This window comes from Pygoscelis adeliae, unplaced genomic scaffold (assembly GCF_000699105.1).
Source record: "Pygoscelis adeliae isolate BGI_AS28 unplaced genomic scaffold, ASM69910v1 Scaffold149, whole genome shotgun sequence".
Classification (NCBI taxonomy): Eukaryota; Metazoa; Chordata; class Aves; order Sphenisciformes; family Spheniscidae; genus Pygoscelis; species Pygoscelis adeliae.
This window is the reverse complement of record NW_008825494.1, coordinates 2,051,531-2,074,637: the sequence shown is the minus strand read 5'-3', so window position 1 is coordinate 2,074,637 and position 23,107 is coordinate 2,051,531. Positions and strand designations below refer to the sequence as shown.

The following is a 23,107-nucleotide window of genomic DNA, read 5'->3' as shown; positions in this document are numbered from 1 at the left end:
ACGCGCTGCCTCGTCGGGGCTCCTGCCAGGTGCGGCGATCCCGCCTCCGAATTCGCCTCTTCGAATTAATTTCTTTCGCAAAGTCGCGTCCCCTTTCTGCGCCTTGGTTTTGCGGGGGACTTTCTGACTTGATTTTAGGGGGACTACCTAGAACGAACCCTTTCTGTTTTCTTTTCTTGACAGTTTTTGGCTGCTGTTTCGCCCGCTAGAGCCGAAGCTCTGTTAAGCTTTTAACGCTACCGGTCCTGGTGAAGTTCCCTCAGAAGCTGGTCAGGTTAGCCTGCTGTCTGCGCTGCTGAAATAATGTGGCGGAAATGATAGCCGAGCCCAACGCAGCCGGTAACCTTCCCAGCCAAAAGTAAGACCTGGCGCCGGTTGTCTATCGAATTGGTTGGTAAATGAGGGCGCTGTCCCTGGAATTTGTGCCCGGTGGGTAGTGGGGCCAGTCCACAGCGTGTCGTTTTGGGTGGCAGGGAAGTAAAAAGGGATTTGCTATGCACTATGTCTTGTTACTAATGTCTCCGTTTTATTCCCTTTTATGTATTGTTCAGCATCTTCTTAATATAGTGTTTTATGCTGATTGACAGGGACCTTGGCCTTACAAGCTTTTCTGTGCCTTGTTCACTACAGTGCAAATGAACCTACTTTGAAAAAAATCAATGGGCAGATTCATAGTCAGTGCAGGTGTTCACTTCAGTGGTGAATTTGGGGATGCTGAGGGGGGAGAGTGCTAAGTAATCGATAATCTCCCTGTTGGCATTGAAGGGGGCATTGCTTCTCTATAGCTGTTTTTATCAGGGATACGTCAAGTCTTCTCCCTTTCGTAATGTATTTTTTCGGTCATCAGTTGAGATGATTGATAAACCAAAGGTATTCATATCATTGCTTGCAGAATGGTATTGAAGTTCTACTTCTACTAGAGCAGATATAAATAAATAAAAGGTAAAGGTAAGACATTTGGGCATATCTTGTCTAGTTTCAAAGAGTGAAACTTCTTAGATGTCCAGTGTTGCATGCTTTGAACTCATTGCAGCCCAATCTTTGCTGATCCTGTCAGCTTCTGAGCAAGTCTGCTCCAGGTCTTTTGCTTCATTAAGCTCTAAAGAAAGCCGAGGGATGTATTCCTCATAGTCTGTGATGACAATTAATATAGGTTCCCATATATCCTTTCCAGTATGTTTCCTCTGAAGCCAGCCTCTTAGTTCCAGAAGTGCTAGGAAGGCACCTGGCAATCGTTTAGCTGAGCTTCTTATGTTGCTTCTAAAAGATGAAGCAGTTGTATTGAAATTTAATTTTAAAAATCTGCAGGTAGGATTCTTCCAGTAATGTTAGTTAATTGTTCCTTTTACACAGCTAAAGGAATACGTTATCTCTTTGTTAAAGAGGTAGCTTTCTTTTTAAGTGTGCTTTTTAAATCTGCTCTAAAAGTTTATTAAGATGAGAAAACTGAATTCAGAAATTCTCACAATAGTATTGTGTTTGGGGACTAGACGAAGGACTTTGCTTCCTTCCTACTTCAAGTGCTTTTATCTCATCAGTAATACTTCAAGTGCTAGTGAAAGGACCATACTGTGGCAGGAATGCGAGGTAAAAATGAGTCTATGAGGTGTATGTAACAGGGTATAAAGGTGAAAATTAGGATGAGATATGAATGGAATTCTGCCTATGCTTTCTTGCTGATTGCTGATGGAAATGAAGTAAATGGCTGAGAACTGTTTCTTACTAGTGCACGAGGCAGTGAATGTAGGTATGCAAAAATGCTCAGTATCGTGTAGACTAACAGAGGGGAGCAAAAAAAACCCCAAACCTAGTTCAAAATTTGTCAAACCTACTGTTGCACTCCTGTAGTTGAAAAGGTGTTAAATGGAGTTATGTGTAAGGATCACTGCAGAAGTGATCACGTCATCCTCAACTAGGTACAGTGGTTCCTATTTTGCTTAAGAAGATAAGGGGATGTCTTAATTCTTTTAACGGTTCCTTCAACAGAAACTTAGTTGTGCAAATAAAAACTTCATTAAAATCTCATTTAATTTCTAAGCGGTTTCATGGGGTTCAGTTTTGAGGCTTTGGTCTAGTTCCTGCAAATGTTTAAGTACCTGCGTTATGAATAGCCTTACTGGAAAAATCAGTATTAAAAGGAAAAAAAAAAGAAGAGAAAGGAGAAACATGAGTATTGATAGTATCTGGATTTAAAAAATCTCCACTTCTGTGTAGGTTGTTTGTTGTAGCACGGTTCTTTGCCATGTGCTGTCGTGCACTGATAACCAAAACAATTCAGAGATGAAATGGATTTTTAGTATTAGTATTTAGTGCTTAGTTACATTTATTGAGTGTTTAAGACAGATGTTTAGTGCACGTGTGAAAGTTACTCTAATTGGTTTCATCACAGAGATGTTGTTTTACTTGGCTTTGTAAGCCCAACATGAGGAAGCTGTAGATCAACGGTCTTCTCATTCTTGCAGGTCTTGCTGAGCTTTGGTAAGGCATTCATTTACTTTGTTGAGCCCCTTTTGCTACAGGTACATTTTGCCTGGCCTAAGCTGACTAAGTAGCACGGGACCAGTAGATACCATCTGTAGTGCCGTCCTTCAGGATGTTCTTGGGAAAGAGATGCATGAGTTAAAGCTTCAAAGAAGTATATTCTAGACTGAGATAGTAAAAGCAGTATGTGATCAGACAAGTACTTGACTGAACTGTCCTGCAGCAGTTCTGATTTTTTCATTATTTAAATGTTTTAATTCAAGTTGGACTCAATTATAGTTGCTGTAATCAAATGCAATGCATTTATTTTCATTATGGGACGGAGTAAGTTGCTAAATAGTACATGCAAACAATTCAGGAAAATTGTTTGAGAGTGTGTTGAGTGTTATGTTGAGGTATGATGCAGAAACAGGTGATGTGTTACCACGATGTTGGCTGGCATCTGAGTTGTAGTTCTAGTGAAACAGTGCAAGTAGGAACATGCTAGTCCAGCCCCATAATGTTGCATTCTGCTTTGAAATCAAGAGTGAAAGGATTTCATCACATAGGAGAAGCAGCTCCTTGACAAACACGTTTGGATTCTTTTTGTTTATTTGTGGTCTGTAGAAGAATCTGGGAAGAGCTAGCATCAGAGAAACTGGCATCAGAAAAGCGGTACATATTGCTATCTCTTGCTGCTTGTTCTTTTCAACTAGGAAGCCTCTGGTGGTGCTCGAGATACTTAACCTCTGTGGCTTGCAGTTACAAATCAAAGAAAACATCTGAAAACTTTTGCAAACTATTGCTTATAGCATGCTGACTGAGTTGTGAACTATAGTTCATCCCTCTCTTTTCTATAACATGCAGAAGTCCAGACAGCTGATGTAAGGATTGGCTCATCCTGAATTCTTTTCTTGACTTCCATCTGTCAAACACTGTGGCATGTTTTGAACTTTTCTATGACAAGCCGTTCATTGAATTTAACTTTCACGGGACCTTTCTCTGTAGGGAAGTTAAGCATTTGCATAGTTGTATTTAGAAATTTGATATATTTTGATAGAATTCTATATTTATATAGAATTTTTATAGGAGTCTCTGGAAGCCTAATTCTACATCGCTTATGCTGAAGTGTCCCAATAGATTCAAAAAGTAAACAGAGATGTGTTTAAATAAAAACTTCTGTCTGCTCTCGTTAATGAAGTAACATCAGGACCTTGGTCCTGCAGTTGACACTATTCAGCCTCAGGACTTGCTTTGCAGAGGCAGTGTCTGACTGAAACAGTCTTGGGAAGAACAACAACAACAGCGCTTACCTGGCATTGATAAACCTAGCTGGAGTCGAGCTGGCTCTGCATCCATAGCCCAGTTAATTCTCCATCTGGGCTAGCCAACACTGGATATTGGAGAGTTGACTATATCTGACAGTGTAATACACTGTTTTTTTCTTTGTAAAGTGGTCACTTGTGTTAGTACACTCTCTTGTTGCAGCAGTATCATGAAAATGAACGTAACTGTACACTCTCATATTTACTTTCTTTTTGTGCCTTCTTATAGCAAAAGTCAACTGGCTTCATGTCCTGGCCCCAGTAGTTTAAAAGGAGGCCATAGCAGCCAGCTACCAAATACTGGACCTGCTGCACAAGTGGGATCCAGCTCGTCTGCTCAAACATGACCTTTGGCAAAGCATATTGTTAGCATTGGGAATGACGAAAAGTGGCATGATTTCATTGCAGATAAATGTATGGCTTCAGATCTCCCAGAAGGTGCATCTTTCTTTATAAAATTATTCCTCCATCATATTAGCAATGACCTGCAAATGAAATTTCTTATGTGTCTTTTTTCTTCAGCATGTTTTGTAGACAAAGTAAAACAGTTTCTTCCTCTCATTTTAAATTGTAGACCCATCAAATGTTATTACCTTGTTTTGTTTAGAGCACTCACGAAGTGAATGCATACTTGTGTTATTGATTCATGGTGCAAACCTCTTAAGTCAACAAAGGCTGCCTTAAGTCAACATCAGCTTTCTGTTTCATTTACTTACTTTCTACTTCCTTGATATCTTTGGTAGTTTTGTTAGTTTTCTAATTATCTGTGTATCTTACAGGAAAGCCAATAGTTTGAAAAAGGCCCCAAATTTCTATTGTACTTTTAAAGTTAGCTGCTTGGTTTTTAGTAACAAAGTAACATAACTTCCAAACGATTCATTAAAAATATTAAAATACATATATGTGCTTTTATTTTCTTCTGTTGTTTGTACTGAAGTGTGTAGTTCTGTGTTCTCACTGCTAACACCTTCAACGTGTTCGTTATGCTTCAGAGAGAATGCTGTCCGTGACGAGACTGTGCCTGAGTCTGCTGTGCAGAACGGCAGCTGTGTGAGAAATGGCAACCCGAAAACACCAGTAAGTTGACTTTTTTTTTATTTTAAATTTTTTTTATTATGGAATTTATTTTCTGTCTCATTCAGTTGTTACAAAATTGAGTATTATGTAAAGCAATCACAATACAGTGCATCTGAAATCTAGTGACTGGATACAGCTTGACCCCCAAATTCCATTGGCATCAGAGCCTTAATGCTGGCTTTTGAACAGTCAGTTCATTTCAGTGTGTGTTGTTCCTTAGCTGTGCATTGTGTGCAGCTGATGTTAATTTGCAGGTTGTGTGTTTACCCTGTGAGAGAAAAGATGTAGAAGAGCTTCTGTGCTTGCTGTTTATTCTTCAGAAATTACATCTGCCACTGAAAAATGCCTTCCGGGTAGTACACAACTGTTCAGAAGCTTCTTTCCTGTTATACCTTCCTATGCTTATGACTCATTGTTGAGAAAAAATTCGAACTGGTAAAGCCTTTCTTTCATCCCCTTCTAGTATGGTTGTGTTTGATAAGGCTTTATCAGTGTCCTTGAAGCTTAAAAGTTAGCACCCTGGGGAAATCATTACCATGAGAGTAAAATAAGCTTGTTATTAGGGCATAATTCATGTATCTATGAGTGGCTGTTACCTGTTGCGTTTTCTCACATACTTTCTTGGCTTGACTCATTTCAGAGAGAGAAACGGAAGGTCCGAGAACAGTGTGAAAACATAAGGAGAAATTCTTCCAGTAGCAGAAGAGTGAGCCAGCTGCAGAATGGCGAAGTGGTTGAGGCAGTTACATTGTTTGAAGTGGTTAGCATGGGGAAGCGGGCCATGCAGGTATTTCCAGCTCTGAATTCTGAGAGGAGTTGGTGGAGGGAAGATGGATAAACAGTGGTCATTTCAGTTATTTATACTCTGGAGCATTGAAATTTTGTTCTGTTCTGGCACAGGTGGGGAAGAAACATGTTTGATTGGAAAACTGTTAATGAGCATGGCTCTTGAAAAGAATACATCTTCAAGAAATTAGTGAAAAAGTAGCTGTCAGATATTTAAAAAGAGGAAGGAAATATGTACCTAAAGCAGTCTTCCTAAAGCAATGTCTGAACATACGAAAAGAGAATTATTTTAAAAAATACGGGAAAGGTTCATCAGTAGAAAATTTCGGTTATTCAGGATTCTGAAAATCAGGCCATTTTTTTTTCTGGGAGCTTGCCTTTTGGTATTTTTCTTTTACCTCCATTGCAATGCAGTTTGACAGCAGTTTGCATAATAGTCGGGTTCCCTGTGCATCTATATAGTTAGCAACTTTCTTCAGCGTGAGGAAGCCCACCTCCCCATACTCTGTGCTTATGTGTATATTATGTTTGTATGTGTGTATGAAGGACTAAAATCTGGAGCCCCAAATATTTTTATACAGGGTTGTATGTATGTCTCCAGTATGTAGTGTCTGTAAGCAAAGTGTGTGTGTGCACACATGGAAAGTACGTTTATATTTTGGATGCAAGACCTTAGTTTTTCCAAGATGTTTGTGTGGGTGGACTTTTGCCAAGCTACAGCTGTGTTAACTTCAGTAGAGCTCTCTGAAGAGCTCAGCTTCTGCTGTGCAAAACATGATGTGAAGGTCTTGGAAAGGCAACAGCTTGAGTCCAGGCTGCTGCTGCTAGAATTCATTAGACCTGTGTGGCACCACAGGTGGGCTGAAGCCTGGATGGCTTGTCCCAGTAGGCCTGTGTCACATACAGGCTGTAGGCTGTACTGCCCTAGAAATGAAATTTGGAGTTGTTTTTTAGTTAAGTGTAGTACGTGAACTGTTTCAGCCTTCGGCACAAACCAGGTGCTAGAGAAGAAGAGGAGAACTCCCAGGGACAATTGCTAATATAAGTTTAATATTAATTATTAGATGGTGCAGAGATTAAATGTCAGTCTTTTTTTTTTGTGTGTGTGGGTTTTTTTGTTTTTTAAATGAAACTGTTACCTCAGTGCTGGCAAGAAATCGGGAGGACGATGTTTTGGTTTTTGTATGTTTAAATTTAGTAAAGCTGTGGTTATTTTGCCTGTTAACAGCAAGCAAAGCATCTGTGAATGGCAACATTGCCTAGAGTAGAACTTGTGGATGAGCAGTTCAAGACTTCATTTTGCCCCAGAAGGAGTCTTTTGCATGTACGATTAAAAATGGAAGAAAATGGCGTGGAGTTTTTTCTCATTTTTATAATTTAATGGAGATGGAACAATGTTAGTTTGTGTCTTTTATGGATGTCCTCAGTGGAGTGCAGCATGCTGTGTTTAGCTCCTGACTAATGAGTTTCTTTAATCTGTTCTAGTCTGTAGTAGATGACTGGGTTGAAGCTTATAAGCAAGACAGGAATGTGGCGCTTCTAGATCTGATCAACTTCTTCATTCAGTGCTCAGGCTGTCAAGGTAATTTACCCTCTTAGTAGCCCTTTCTATTGTCTGTGGGTGAGACTAGTCTGAAGCGTGCTTTCTAAAATGGAATATTTCTCTCCAGTAAATCACGTACTTATAATCTGTACTGTTTGTTAAGACAAACTCTAGATGGGCAGGACTAATAGCAAAGAATGTTGCTGGTGAAATTCTTTGACTCTATGTGTACAGCGTACCAGCTCTGAGTTGTATTTGAACGTGGTTTGCAAGGTCAGGTTTCTGAAGTGGCACATCACATTGCTTTGCAGAATCCCCATGTAGGGAAGATGGTTTTGATGACCGTTCTAATTAAAATCCAGTGTTTCAGTTGCCGTTTGTTTTGTAATTTCCTGGTATCTTTTGTTTTGCTAGTATCTTTGAAAATAAAAAACTAGCAAATTAAGCTCCCTGCTTTGGTAGCTAGAAAAGCAATCTCTTGCCTCATTGTGGCTACTCTTACCAGAGGGTTGTGAAGCTGTCTATTTCGTAACAAACATTGAGACACAGTGACTTCTGGGGACAGTTTGCTAGTGAAATGCTTCAGGATGGCAAGTAAGAGTTTTAAGAAGACTATTCTGTTAGTTTGAAACTTCTGAGTGCATTTAAGCAGCTAGAATGTAACTCTTACACTTCAATCTTTTTCTAGGTCTTCGACTAACATGGCTTTATGGGAAATGTTTTGGGCTCTTTGACTAGCAGTAGGCAAAATTTTAGTAAATCCTTGAAGTAAATGAATGGTCAGAGAAAATAGCCATGCCAGACAGCACGGGGCAGATTTCTTGAAATATGAATTTCAGTTTTGGTATTTCATTATAGTATTTTCTACTATAAATGTATTTCTGTGTCTCCCTATGTTTATGTTGCCTGTGCCAGTGTAAACAGAGGTAAACCAGCTTGAGTCCCCCTTTCTTGGTGTTTCTAAATTTAAAATAAAGTCCTTACTGTGGTTTGTACTTGATAATATAGTTGTCAGTAATTCTTCTTTTTAAAACATTACTTTCCTAGGCATGGTAACAGCAGAGATGTTTCAAAGCTTGCACAAGAAGGATGTCATGCGAAAAATGACAGAGACCTTTGATGAGGTAGGCACAGCTTTGACTTTGCATGCCTTTTTTGTAAAACAATAGGCTTTACCTTAATAGCCAACCTGGCCAGAGTTCCTGCTGCTTATCAGGAGCTGTGTCCCACTTCCTTCCTTTAGGAAAATAATCCTAAGATTATTTTCCTATAGATTTCACAAGAGAAATTTGGTGTTGTAATGACCCATTTTAGCAGCAGCAGGATATTTTTTTTTGTAATTCACTTTTATTTTCAGACTTTTATTAGGGCTATCTAACTGCAGTCTTCCTGAATCTGGCTTTCTTTTAGGAGTTCTTTTGATAGTGACTTCATAGGGGTAAATATAACCCAGCATTGCAGAAGGTAAATGATTCCTTTGGTATTTGGTTGCTAGATCCTTTTAAAAATGCTATTGTGGACTACTGATAAGCTAATTCAAAGATATTTCTAGCTGATATTTTTATTTGAATCTTTTCCTTCTGTTTTACTGACAATATGAATTTTTTATAACTATATTATGTTACATGAAAGAAGAAAAATGCATTTCTGTGTTTTCATTGTCAAAGCATTAGTGAATATCCCAGTTCTTGAAGATTGTTAAGAAAAATGCATAGCTTACAATACTGTTTCTCTGTTTGACTGCTCCTTGGCTAATTATGCCAACATCAAGTTTTCTGCAGTGCCCTCACAGTTGCTTCTGTGCTTTTTTTTCTGTATTTGCCACCTCTGAATTGATTTGTTAAGCAGCAGCCATCAGCCTCGCTTTAACTGAGCATCTCTCAAAGACCAGCTGCTGTAGAAATTCCCACAGAGGTTGAATTTGCCAACATGGTTTTCTTCATTTTAGAAGTGTAGTAGCGCTTGGGCTAATTTTTGACAGAACTGATCCGATATGTGTCTGGCCATATGAATTAGTAATCTGGCATTTCATTCCCAGCTAAATTAGCCCTGAATAGCACTCATGATAGGGTAGGCACTCTGGAAGGTACGAAGGTGTAGTTATCAGCCCGGATGTATTACAGCTCTGTAACCTTTTCACCTGTCCTGGAGGACAAAAAAAAAGGTTCTACAGTTGCCTTAGAAGCTGTATTCTGCATGCCATAAAAACAAAGTAACTTTGTTTTTGGGGCAGTATTTTGACATGCTACTCTAGTGAAGGATTTTACTGATGGAAGGAAGTGATAATCCCTGTGTTAGATACTCTGTGTCTCTGGCTTTTTTTTTCTTTTTTCTTTAATTCTAAAGCCAGTGAATTCTGAAATTCTTTGTCTGTTTTTAGATAAACTGACTCTAAAAAAACCTCCTAAAATGATTTATACAGAATTAAGTATTTTTAAAGACAGTATCTGTCAGCTTGTTTAATTTACTCTTGATATGTTATTAGTATTAACCCAGCATTAATATAGGAAAAAAAAAATGTCTGAAGCAACCATTTTTGTTAACCATGGTTATTAGGTGATTGAAAACAGCTTGAGGATTAAATCAATTTCTTTTAAAGCAGAACTATGATAAGAGCAAGAGCAAAGTAGTTTGTTATTTTCAAATGAGTTGTTTCCTCTTTGTATTTGTGTTTCTTTTCGCATGTAGTTCTCTTTCATCTTTTTCATAAATAAGTTGGAAATGTAACTTAATCACTAAGTTAGTTGAGAACTAGTGCCATATAGGACTACTGTGATTTTGAAAATACTTTTTGAAAACAAATTATAATGGTAGTGAAAGTAGTAATGAGAGTGGAGAATATTACCAGATATCTGCCTGAGTACCTCATCTTGCCTTTTGTCTTATATTGTTTGTTTATAGCATTCGGAGGATTGGAAAACTAAAGGTTTTTCTGTAGTTCTTCAGTCTTGATCATTTCAGTGATTTAACCATTGCTTTACTCTTTGATTAATGAATTGCAACGCTATATCCATGTACCAATGCTTCCTCCCAAAATTCTCACTAGTGTTAGTGGGAAATGCTAGTGGAGTTGAGCCTGGCAAGAAATGTGAAGGGCAATGAGAAAAGATTCTACAAATATATCAATAACAAAAGGAAGGTCAAGGAAAACATGGTCCCACTGCTAAATGGGGCAGGGGCCCTGGTGACAAAGGACACAGAAGAGCCTGAGGTACTCAATGCCTTCTTTGCCTCTGCCTTTACTGGAAAGACTGACTTTCAGAAATACCAGATCTCTGGGACCAGAGGGAAAGTGTGGAGCAAAGACTACTTACCCTGCATGGAGGAGGATCAGGCTGGGGAACACTTAAATAGACTGAACATACATGAGACCATGTAGTCTCACAGAATGCACCCAGGAGTGCTGAGGGAGCTGGCTGATGTCGTTGCGAGGCCAAATCTTAATACATGGTTTGCTGTATCAATATAACAATCATAATCTAGACTTGCAAAACATAAAAAAGAATACGAGTCACTCGCTCAATCCTCGGACGAGATGACAGTGGAGGCATCCCTGGCCGCAGGGGTGTCCCGGGTCTCACTGTCCATCAGCAGCTCAGGTCCAAGTTCCCCACTTAGACCTTGGAACCGCTTGATTTTATGGACAGTGCTCTGTGTGCTGTTATGCTTCCCTGTTCTGTGATGGGGTCATCACCACCACCTGGCTGTCCGGGTGCCTGGGACCTTCAAGGCCAGTAAGGAAGGGAATAATCGGCCTGGCGCCCAGGAACCTTGAGGCTGGTAGGATGGGAAAGAAATCTGTTTGGTTTGTCTGCTTGGTTCACAGGACCTTCAGGGCCTGATAAATGAGGGAAAGGGTACGAATATGTGACCTTCTTGGTCACAGAGAATGGCTGCTTGCCTCATAAAATGGCGTTAGTTATGCTAACCACATTACCAGGGGTTGGGAGCAGGGGGTACCGGTCACATGTGGCACTGTGCAGCCTGCTCTGGCTGACCCCGCTTGAGGGGATGGGGTTGGATTAGAATAGAATAGACTAGACTATTTCAGTTGGAAGGCACCTACAATGATCATCTAGTCCAACTGCCTGACCAATTCAGGGCTGACCAAAAGTTAAAGCATGTTGTTAAGGGCATTGTCCCAATGCCTCTGAAACACTGACAGGCTTGGGGCGTTGACCACATCTCTAGGCAGCCTGTTCCAGTGTTTGACCACCCTCTTGGTAAAGAAATGCCTCCTAATGTCCAGTCTGAACCTCCCCTGGCACAGCTTTGAACCATTAGATGATCTCAAACAGTCCTTCCCAACTTCAGTCTTTCTGTGATTCTGTGAAAACTTGTACGGGCATTGGAAGCAGAAAATGGCTTTAATATAGTAATTCAGAGGCGTTTATTTCCTCTTTGTGGGCCACAGTATTCCTCAGTGGAGAGATAGGCTTGTCTTTAGGACCACTGCTTTTTGTTTTCCCTCTTTCTTGAACTGTTCTGTTTCTCTTCCACTTTCTTCCTGTATGTGGCGTTTTATTTCTTGCAGTGCTGCTTTGTTCTTTTGTAGGTTTCTTTCCCTTTCCCATTTTGTTGCTGAAATGTTTAGCAGTGGAAGAGCTAAGTTTGATGCATTACTGTACAGCGAGATGGGGATAGGAATACTTGTTGGGCTTCACTGAGCCTAATGAAGAACTGTAGATTTCATGCCTTTTGTCTTGGAATAATTGCAGAGTTGAGGAAACATCTCTGAATCAAGTCACACTAGTGCTGAAAACATTTCTCTCTAATTTGAAAAGCTCAGAATGGTTTTCTAGAGTTTAGATGTTTTACAGTACCTAGTTACTAAATGTTGGAAAGGGATATATGCTTAGACTTGCTGGGGAGGCATATGTTAGAATTAATAATGAGGATTATACCTTGTATATGTTTGCTTATAAATTTTAAAAACAAGTTGTCTCTTACTTGTAGCCAGAAGACCCAGGTTTTATGTAAAAGTGTGTTTTTCTTCTATCATTGGTTATAAATAAAAAATAACGAGATGAGAAGGGGTAAGATTTTGTGTAATGCGTTGGATTGTATGAGCCACATGTAATACAAATTGTCTTAAGTTTTAATAGCCTTTTAAATATGATGCACGGTTTGTGATATTTTTGTCTTTATGAATTAACTGTGCCGTTTCATCCAAAAGCTTTTAAAATTTTGTCTCATGCATCACAGGAAACTGGGTTGCAGTACAAGAAATTCATGGCCTATCCTTGGATCCTGACAGTTACTTGGCCGGTGGACATGGTAAGGTTCTTTTGTAGTTCTCTGCAACTGTAGTGTAGCATTTTCTGTGGCTGTATTTCCTGTTTCTAGTGTAGGCGAATACATCAGAACTAGTCATCTTAAACTGCACGTTAGTGAATGCAGATAATCGTGCACTTCTGAGGTCTGCCTCATCTGGTCTGTTTTAGACTTCTGGTTTGGATGAATTGCACTCACGCTTTCGAAGTGCCTGTTTCTTGCTAGTGATGTCAAAGGAAGGTGAAGGTGACTTGCCGAGTTGGATGTGATGAATTGCTCCTACAGCATTTTGAACAGAGTGGTGTATGTCAAGTTGCAGTGGTACTCAAGAGCGTTCCCCACCCCTTCCAGCAAGCTCTGCACACACATGTATGCACATGGAGGTTTTGGCAGACGGATTTGTTCAAAGGCTTGTTTCATCAAAACATGCTCTTGCAAACATTAATGTTTGATTGGAAGAATATTTTGAGAACAGAAACAGCTTTTCTGTAATGCCTCTTCCCATACACCACTTGCAGCGTTGTGGGGAATTCATCTTAACTCATTGTTGGCACTTCACTTTCACTTTCCTCTCTTTCCATAGATTCTGTATGAAAGAAAGTAACATTTTCAGGATGAGTCAAAGCAGGAACCACAGTTGAGTGATTTGAATGGTTCTCTGGAAGAATCTGTGTTAGGCACCTAATCTGACTTGGTTTCTGGAAGTAGAATTGCTTCTTTTTACTGGGTATGGAGGGAATCTAAGGGAATTCCGATTTAGGTGCCTAAATTTAGGTGGTGTGCCCATTGTGCTGTCTGTATGTTTACAGTATGCATATTACCATTAAACAGTATCCCAGTGTGATATACATGGGCAGTAGAAATGCTTTTAAAAAGTGAGATGTCTTCATGTATTTGTGCTGCTTTTCAGATTGAGGAGTAAGCTACTGTGATCAAGTAGGTACTTCCTGAAGTTGTAGGTTGTCTTTCTACTGTCTGTGTCATGATCAAGGAGCATTTAATGGGGCCTGCTGGGGACTTCCTTTTCTGTCTTGGTACTTGCTACTACCGTTAGGCTCTGAACTGACTCTTGCAACCTGGTCAGGAACGCATCCCACATTCCAAATTTCCAATGCACTTTGGGTTGCAGGCATCCCTGAGATCGGTCTGTGTTCGTGTTTATTTTTCAAGAAAGCAGTGGATCCTGTGCTTTGGAAACAAAGTCACAAGAGAATAGCATAACATGTGCTTTGTACGTACAGAAGGTTATTCTGGGTGTGAAGCTGCAGGTTAGAATATGTCTGAGAAGGTGTGTGACCAGCTAAGTAGTAGCCTGCCTTCAGGATGATGTTTTCCATAGTGAGTGAAGTTTTGGAATTCCCTGGCTCCGTTCACACCTGGAAACTATCAGGATGCAAATTAATATTCAGAGCCATTCCTGGGATCTGTGAGGTGCAAATGAAACAAATGTTCACACTGCCTGAGGCTGGCGTCTACAAGGTCTTCCTAGTGTGCCCTTCCCATGAGGGGCACCATTTTGTGTGAGAAGTCATTCAAACCGCCATCTATCTGCTTTCTTCCTGGCAGTATCACCTGTACTGTGAACACTCTCGTGGCTTTATTGTAACTTGCTTTTTGCATAATGTCAAAGGTACTGCCTACTTACTGTTTCTGTGGAGTTTTTTGGAGACTTAGGTGCTGGTGGTATAGGTGAGTGACTCAGTTTTTGTCATTAAGCTGTAGCCTGATAAACTCCTTAAGCTGGCAGTGCTGCTGAGGAAAACAGTCCCATCCTGTCCCACACTGCAGTTGTTTATTTTCACTTCCCCGGTGTCAGATCTTTTGTTTAAGACACTTGCGTAATTGCATGCTGAACCATCTTGGGGAACTGATGCCACTGAAAAACAATTTGGCAAAGTAGCTGTTCTTTTTCAGTCACTTCAGTTTCCTCCTGGATTTTACCATGCACTTGCAGGAACAGGAAGGATGGGGAAGTGGGGAAGCACTACAACATGCGAGGAAGTAGAAGAGGCCAGGAGTGCTCATGGTTTATGCCAGTGAAAGTTATTTAAGGTGCTGTGGCTTCACATGCCATCTCCCACCTGTCCCTTCACAGCTCCCTCACATCCATTGCTTTCAGATGTGAACTGTCATGACAGTGTAGGGCTAATGAGGCTAGTTTGTGTCTGTGCTTGCTTGTAACCTAGTTGCATGTCCCTACTTTGGAGTAATAATCATGAGCGAAGTTATAGGGGGCCTGAGGTGAAGCTGACTGTCAGCAAAACTCTCTCTGATGTTCAGTGGGAGAGATGTAAATGGTATGCACAAACAAAACTAATTATTGTGTTTTCTCTTGACTTTTCTTTCTTGAGCAGGACAATGAAGACTACCCACTGATCAGAACAGGACCCTACTGGAAGAAGTTCAAGGCCAATTTCTGTGAATTTATCGCAGTGCTTGTCCAACAGTGCCAGTGCAGCATCCTGTATGATAGCTATTTGATGGATACTATCATCTCGCTGCTTACAGGCTTAGCGGACTCCATGGTCAGAGCATTTAGACACACAAGCACTTTGGCAGGTAAAATAACTCACAGAGTTGCTGTAGACCGTGAATTTTGTTGACTTGTGTACAAACAAAACCGCTCAAAATTGAAAAGCTCTCTTTACTGGAGCAGTTGTTCTCTTATGCATTGACAGTGCCTTCCTCGTAATGTATGTTACTGTAATATAAATAATTTGTTCCCATATGTATCTGAATGGAATTTGGATACTTTAGATATCATAGATCTAGACTGTTCTTTCTTTCTAAAGAAAATTTCTTTAATGTCTGACATGACTAACTTTAGAATTATGCTGTGTTCTGATTCTTTTTTTTTTCCAGTAACTGATTTTTCACAGTCAGTTTTCTATTTTGTTGTTTTCATCTCTCCACTAATTAATGTGACGAGGCTGCATTAAATGCTTCACCTATAAAAAAGCTTAACCTTTGGAGAGCTGCTATTCTTGTGGTACCTGTTCTAAAAAGAACGTTGCTTGTCACACACTTTTGTTTTATGCAGCATGATGATACTAAAGCTATTATTTTTTTTTTTTTTCTAAAGCCAGTAAATACCCTCTCTGCCATGCAAAGAACACTTAAAGTATAATTTATTCTAAAGTACACTGTTGGCTTTGAAGGCTCAAAAGAACCACTTGAAATCTATGCAAACCATCTAGTGGTCCTTAGAGGAATACGAACTTTTGTCAATTCAAGTAAAATACTAAGATTCCCAGCCTTTTATGGGCCAGCTTCACCATATTTTTTTTTCCTTTTTGTTACTGAAAATCACCTGTTCCACAACTCTAGATTCTTTTGCAGAAAAATCAAAATTACATAAACTGAGAACAGAGTTGTGCAGTAAATGGTTTCTTTGACTAGAACTCTGGCGAAAAGTTGTAAATCACCAGTAATATCACTAAATTTTCTGGTTTTGATCATTGTCTGCCTTTAAAATAAATACTGTATTTTAAACCAAATTACTATGATCTAGTAGTGTTCGTATTTTGGGTGATAAACTGGATTTGGCTAACCATATCCTTTTTGTGGTAAAGTGGTGAATATATTTATGCTACATATCTCTGAGCTAAGCTAAATATGTCTGGTTTGTTTCCTTTTTAGCAATGAAACTTCTGACAGCAGTTGTAAGCGTACATCTGAACCTTGATGTCAACAAGCACAACGCTCAAAGATTGTATGAGGTGGAGAAGAAGAGGATAAGTGGCAAGAGGACCAATTACAGACTTGACCAGCTAGAGAGAAAAAGGAAAGAGGTTAGGCAGGTGTCTTGTATGGGAGATGGATGAAGATGTAAAAAGAGGGATTGCTGACAGCTTGCTTTTGGGTTACTGCAGTTCTTTGAGGTTTATATGTTTGTCTAATGCATGGTGCAGAGCACTTGTGACTGGCTAGATTAAGTGGTACAAAAATGACTAAGGTAATAACTGCCCTATACTGTTAACTTGTGATGTCTGTCCTACTAATTGCTTCTCTAAATTGGCATCATTAGCCCTTGATCTCTACACAAATATGGATTTACACACACGTGTAATTGTGTTAGTAGCTCTGGTGTTGTGGGAGTGCAGTTTTGCATATGTTTATACAAATTATAAGCCAAAATGTTAGTTCTTGAACTGAATTTCAATGAATGGAAAAGGACACAGGATAGCTGCCATCTCTGTATAAGTCATGCATTGTAAAAATTGTCATAACTTCAGGTATGGCCTGTATCTTTCTTGCTGTGCAGTTTCTGTCTTTTCTTCCCGGCTCAGCCAGACAGCTCCTTATCAATTCCCAGAGACAGGCCTGTAACTGTAAGAAATAATTTTGGCTTGAGGGTGGAGGTGACTTGATGTATGAACATCAAGCATAGTTCCTTCTCTCCTGACCTTGGAATCGGTTACCTCTGTTCTGACCTTTGGATGCCCTTGGACTTCTCTGTTATAGAAACAACCCCTTTTTCTGTGGGAATAAGTGTTTGGGTGATACGGGGGTTTTTAGTATCATCATAAGTCTGGTCTTATGGGAAAAACGAAGGAAATGTGTGTGTTGGGGGGGAAAAACCAAACTTGTCGCCCTTCCTGATGCTGTTGATGAGAGAATGTTTTTTATTAAGTGACTTAGGTTTCCAGAAGTTCAAAATTAGATTTTCAGGGCTCATTGTGGAATAGGTGCATTTTGAAAATTCCCTTGTCTGCCTTTCTTCCATTGCTGTTTAAATACATAAAAAGAGAATTTGGACCTACATGTGAAGATTGCTTAATAGTTGTGCTGTATCTTTCTGTGTATTGATAGCTCAAGACTTACTCTATCCAACGTACTATGTGCTGTACCTTGTTACCCAGGCTAGCAGTTGGTATCTGATAAATCTTTTATCAGGACGTAGCTACAAAAAGGCCAATTGCTAGTGTAGATATAGACCACTCATTTTTTGTTGGTACTATGTGTAAGCGCTAGCGATTTGCACCACAGTGGTATTGTAAGTACACTGACGCAAATTTTTCATGTGTAGTGAGTTGTGGGACCAATATTAGCATTCAGTTCTCTTTGTATTTCAGTATGAGCAGAAGCTTCTAGAGATACAGAACATGATGAATGCTATTTTCAAAGGGACGTTTCTAAACCGTTACCGGTAAGAATAAAAATAAAGCTGTGATGTGTATCTGCATTCCCAAAACCTCTTGCTCAGATTGTCCAGATACCAGAATCAAGTAAAACATCCTAGAGGCACTGATGGTGTCAAGGAAAAGGTAGCAGTTAATTGTTTTAAAAGAATTTGGGCTTACAAAAGGACCTCTCAAGTATGTTTCTTGAGTTCTTCCTGCTGGCTATAGAGCAGTGCATTTGTGATTGAGAAGATATCCAGCATTACGAAATAATTATTGTATCAAATTGTAGCTAAAAGTGGCCTAATTGTTTATTGAAGACTAACTTAGAGCATTAATATGAAGGTGTTTTCAATACTTTGGATTATACATGCTTCTGCAATTCCAGAAAATAAAAATATTGCAAATAATACAATTAATATATTACACATTTTTAATGTATTAATATTACAATTTTATAATTTCACAGTGATGTAATCCCTGAGATCCGAGCAACTTGCATTGAAGAAATTGGCAGCTGGATTAAAACATACCCAGATGCTTTTTTAAATGATAGCTACTTAAAATACATTGGGTGGATGCTGTATGATAAGGTAAAGTTTTAATTTTTCTTACTGGGAGCAGTAGATGGGATTTTCTGATTTTCCACCCCCCCCTCCCCTAAAGAATCCTAATGTTTAAATTCCTGAGAGTAGATATTTAAGACTGTGATGGTACAGAGAAGAATTTACTTTCTTCCCCATTTCAGGTTCTATTTTTAAAGCTGTTGTAGCACGAAATAACAGAGAACACTTTTTCCAGTTCTGTAGCAGTGTGTGTCCCTGTGTGTGCAGTTATTGTTATATGTTACTGAATTGGGAACTATTACTAAATTGTAAAATGGCCTATATCCTTTGAGCACATGCAGTGCTAAACGTTGACTAAAAGTCTGCTTTTAGTTTTGATGACTACATTTAAAATTTTGTTTTATTTTATAAGAATGAGCAAATAAATGTTACCTATAGGAAAATAGTCTTAAATATTGCATTTCTCATTTGGAATTAAATGGATATAGAAAATATTTACAGAAAGTCCAGTCATTTTCTAAAGGGTTTTCTCCTTTTCCTTATAGTAAGTTTGTTTTTCCTTTTTGAGTAGAGGCACATTTCAAACCAAACCAAAAAACCCAAACCAAAACAACCAAAAGAAAACAGTAACTCAAAAATATGCTTTTTCTCATGCTCCTAAAATCCATGAGAGATTTTAGGGTGATAGGGATATTTATTGTGCATTGCTAATTACCGAAATTGGCACACTGTACTTCTGCAGGCCACCTTTTAAAGTGTGTGTATCTTCTGTATAAATTCTGAAACGTCCTCAGTTTTTTGTGTCAGCTTTAGGTAATGTTTGTGTTCTGTGAATAAAATTGTAGTTTATCACAAAGCCAGGAGGGGGAGCACAAAGCCTCTTATTTCCCTGCGTTCTGCCATCACTATAAAGGTAGTATTTAGATTTTTAGAACAACAAATCTTATCAAGAACTGTCATCTTTTCCTGCATAAATTTTATCTGATCAGAATATCTTTTTAAGTATAGGTTCAGTTGGGAGAATTCTCAAAAGAAAAAGTCATTTTTGAAGATGCTGTGTCTTCATTCCCAGTGCTGTACAGTGAAAATTAACAGCTGGTGTCTCCAATTAATGCACATAGCTCATCCAGTGTCACTGGGAACTGGAAATAGTTGTTTTTCTAAAGCTTATTATCTGAAAGCAATGCAGATGCAAGCAGAGTGAGATAAAGTGAGAAGTCTTCCATATTCCACATTTGGCCGAGGCCTGGTAGCGTGCCACTACTGGTGGATGCAGTCCTGGCTGTGCTTTGTGATTTGCAGCCACTGTTAAATTGCCCAATTCCAAAATGAGAGCAGGGCATTTTTGGAAGCAATAGGAGCAGCAGTGCTTTCATATACATCTGAATGTTATTTCCCACTACTCCTCCTTAATAAGCATTTCCATCCCATCTTGTTGGGGGTGGGCGGCAAGAAACTGATATCTCCCAGAGCCAATTTTCTTTTCGAATATAACGTAGAGATGTTTGCCAAATAATTTAGGCCCCAGAGTGGAACCACCACAAAAGTATTCTAACGGTGGGGAAAAACCTGGCCAGGATCATCTACAGTGCTGTAAACAAAGATTAAGTTCAGTCATTTGGGAGACTTTAAAGCAGAGGGGGAGGGGGAAGTAAGTATAAAATGAACATTTTGTCTTCAAAGTCTTTTATTTGAATATAATCATTCTTTCTTCCCCGTGAGATACCATTTTGCCATTATACCCTGATATGAAACATTATATTTTTATGTGAAAGGTTATTTCCTAGGTGGAAGAAGATGCTCCAAATTCAGTGGTAATATGTTCAAAATTCTATATGAGGATCTCTCTTTGGCCCAGTAATACTTGTGGAACAGTGCTATAAAGATACATTTTTTAGTAGTTTATGTTCATCTGCTAGAATTAATTTAACTTTTTATTTTTGAAGACCAAGCAACAGTTGATACTAAATCTGACAGCTGTGTGCAGTTGAACAATGTTATATGTAAGCCCAGTCACCTATCAGTGCATTTGTGAAACCCAGGCACCTAACTTGTGCTCAAAGGCACTAGTGTTCTTCCAAGGGAATATATAGCGACTAAATCAGCGTCCAGATCCAATCAGACCAGTGCTGATCTGAGCAGCAGGTGTTGAAGGGAAGTGCTGTGTGAAAAGTTCAGAACCAAAGACCAGAAAAATCAAGACAAAGAATAAGGATGGGGAAAGTGGAAGGCAGGACCAGCAGACAGGAGGGCAAAGACAGTGAAAATGTAGATGCACACGTGCACACTTGGCACCTCCTACCATGTTAGACTAGCTTTGTCTGGAACTTCAGGGCAAGTTGTTGAGGTTTTCTCATTAGACTATGAAAAACACCCAAAGAAATGCTGTGGAAACAGGAACTTGCTGTTGAAATGAACATCTGTGTCCTAACCATGTGATCTGCCTGGCACATTTTGGGAAATTGAAAGGGTTTTTAGTTTTGCCTCCCATTCAACATGGCTATAGTAATTGATCCCATTGTTACGGCAATTTCTGAAATACTTCTTTCTTCAAATGTTCATGTTAAAATAGTGGTTTTGTGCTCCAAAGGTCATCTCTGTGTGTATGTACTGATGCTTTTTGTGAGGGTGGGGTTTTTTATTATGTTTTACCTCAGTAGGACAGGTAAGCTGGATTGTCTTGACTGTTCAGGAGTAATTCAGAAGTAGACCTGGTTTTCCCAATTTATTATTTGGAGAGTGTTGAGGAGAAAAAAATGACGCAACCCTACCCCATCAAATCATTCAGGTCCCAGCATGTATTTGCAAGGCTTATTGAATGGCCCCATCTCTGTGATAGTGGTGAGGCTGGAATCTCGTAACTGAATGCGTCTAAGCAGTGCTGGAGCCCATGCAGAGCTCTTTGGGTCACTTGAACTGCCCACCGTCTTACTGATGTTTTCTGCCAGTCTGCACGTCAGGGTTGAAATATACTCTGATACAGCTGAGGGACAGCGTGTGTTCAGAGCATCCTGAAAATGTGCTTACATAATTCCCCTTCACTCTGTCACAGCTTTGAAAGACCAAACAGGCAGGTATTTCATCAAGAATAGAATGGTAGTTCTGGTGAGGGGAGTAGATGGCTGGGTGTTTGTACTTGCCTACAGTACTGTTGAACGAGGGTGATGGTAAGCAGTGGTAGTTTTAGAAGTATGCGAAGTGATTTTGAATGATCAAGAACCTATGAGGAGTGATGAATCTAGAAAAGGGAGAGGTGATTGAGAAGGAGAAAATGCAGCTTAAAACATAGGAAGACAGCAGAACTAAGCAGAAGTAGTTATTTGTTCACAGTTCTTAAAGTTAATTTCCTCAAGACTTAAAAGAAACATATACATATAGGGTTATGACTGAGAGCTTTCAGGGGGGAAGAGGATACCTTCGAAGGCAAGTGGTTTAGTTTAAAGTATTAAACTTTATATCTGCAGACCTATGCTTGAATGCCACCTGACTGACAAATGTAAATGACATTACTAGCTGTGCACCAAGGTCTACATGACCATCCAACAAACCATCACAAACTTTTTTTCCTTTCCTCCCCCCCCCCCCCCCCCCCCGCTGGCTCCAAGCACAAATGCAGTCCCTATTCACAAGCAAAGCCTCATGATAAAATACTGAGGGCAGCTGAAGCCAGGATTGCAGTACATTGGCTGGGCTGAGTTTGTGCCAGTGTGCAGTGATGGGTACGAAGTTGGAACTGTTTGTGAGTGAATTCTGTGCTGTGGAGCCCTTGTGGCTGTAGGAGGCAGCAGGTGTGGGCAACAGGCTCTTTCTCAGACAAGGCCTTTAACTTTAAAGTACAATATAGACCATGTACTGCTGGTGTGTCACAGGCAGATTAGAGAGTACTCGCTGTCACCTGTTGATCTTTCATTTTATATTTCTAGCAAAAAGCTGCCTTATGCAGAACTGTTGGTCAAAGCCTGCTACTGGGAATCATCCTTTGCTTTCCACCTAAGCAGGTGAACAGGAACTTGTAGTAATGGATAGCCTATGTGTAGGTGGTCTCCTTTCTTGGGTTTCCTTGATTATTATTACTGCTATTGTTAGCAAGAGGAATTAAGGAAGGAATACGAAGAGACTGATTCAAAGCCTGCAGTTCATTTAAGTGTCTCTGCTGATATTCTTAGCATTGTAAGTTTACAGAACAGTGATTTTTCTATGTTAGATACTCAAAATGGCTTTCTTAATGACATTTAAAGCTTTGTCATTTGAAAGGTTTAGCAATACGCATAAGAATTTAAAAGCTGGATAAGGAAGAGTCCTCTTCTTGAGGCATCTATGAAGCAGCAGTACTAATAGTATGAAATAACACCTTGCAGGGATAAATATATTTTGCCTAAGTTAGTTAATTAGACCAAATTGAAAGCAACCTTTCTCTTCCTAGAATGCTTAAAATATAGTGTTCTAGTGTGAAACAGAAATAGGGAGAAGGAGCAACATTTGACTCCGTATCCGTGAGAATGCACAATGATAAGCTAGTGCATTTCTGAGGTGTACCTTTTCCTCTGGGAATTTTCGCTGGACCAGAATTTCTTGGAGTCCTTGTCAGCGTTTAACAGTTGGCTGAATCAAATGTTGAAAGGAAGCAAATGGTCTGATGTATGGAAGAGTGCTGATTGTATTAAGTAGGTCATCCATAATCTTGTCTTTGTATATCTTCAACAGGTGAATAGCACAATTCCTGCGTCTTTTGCATTCTGTTGCTTTTATTAACTGTGAAGGTCTGTGAGAGTTTCTTTGTCTCTTAGGGAGCCTAACACAGACTTTGATGTCACCATTAAGTTTGACTTGCTGCAGGCTTCCTCTGTGTGTGTGTGTGAGACACGTGTGTGTATGCACACAAACAAATGGTGCTGATATCACTAATAAAGAAGATGAGTCAGTATTTGGGGTAGTCTGCTGTGAGCACCCACA

General features: G+C 39.5%; 1 protein-coding gene across 1 annotated transcript in view; it reads left to right on the top strand.

Moving 5' to 3' along the window:
- Window positions 1–283: 283 nt before the first annotated feature.
- LOC103923036 (cohesin subunit SA-2-like) overlaps window positions 284–23,107 on the top strand; it is a 59,902-nt gene continuing 37,078 nt past the window's right edge. The window contains exons 1-10 of the mRNA XM_009331284.1: window positions 284–358; window positions 4,778–4,862; window positions 5,503–5,649; window positions 7,134–7,230; window positions 8,239–8,315; window positions 12,397–12,468; window positions 14,820–15,024; window positions 16,105–16,256; window positions 17,541–17,614; window positions 18,058–18,181. Coding sequence (XP_009329559.1) covers window positions 315–358; window positions 4,778–4,862; window positions 5,503–5,649; window positions 7,134–7,230; window positions 8,239–8,315; window positions 12,397–12,468; window positions 14,820–15,024; window positions 16,105–16,256; window positions 17,541–17,614; window positions 18,058–18,181 — 1,077 coding nt within the window. The 5' untranslated portion in view covers window positions 284–314. The remainder of the gene's footprint in view (window positions 359–4,777; window positions 4,863–5,502; window positions 5,650–7,133; window positions 7,231–8,238; window positions 8,316–12,396; window positions 12,469–14,819; window positions 15,025–16,104; window positions 16,257–17,540; window positions 17,615–18,057; window positions 18,182–23,107) is intronic.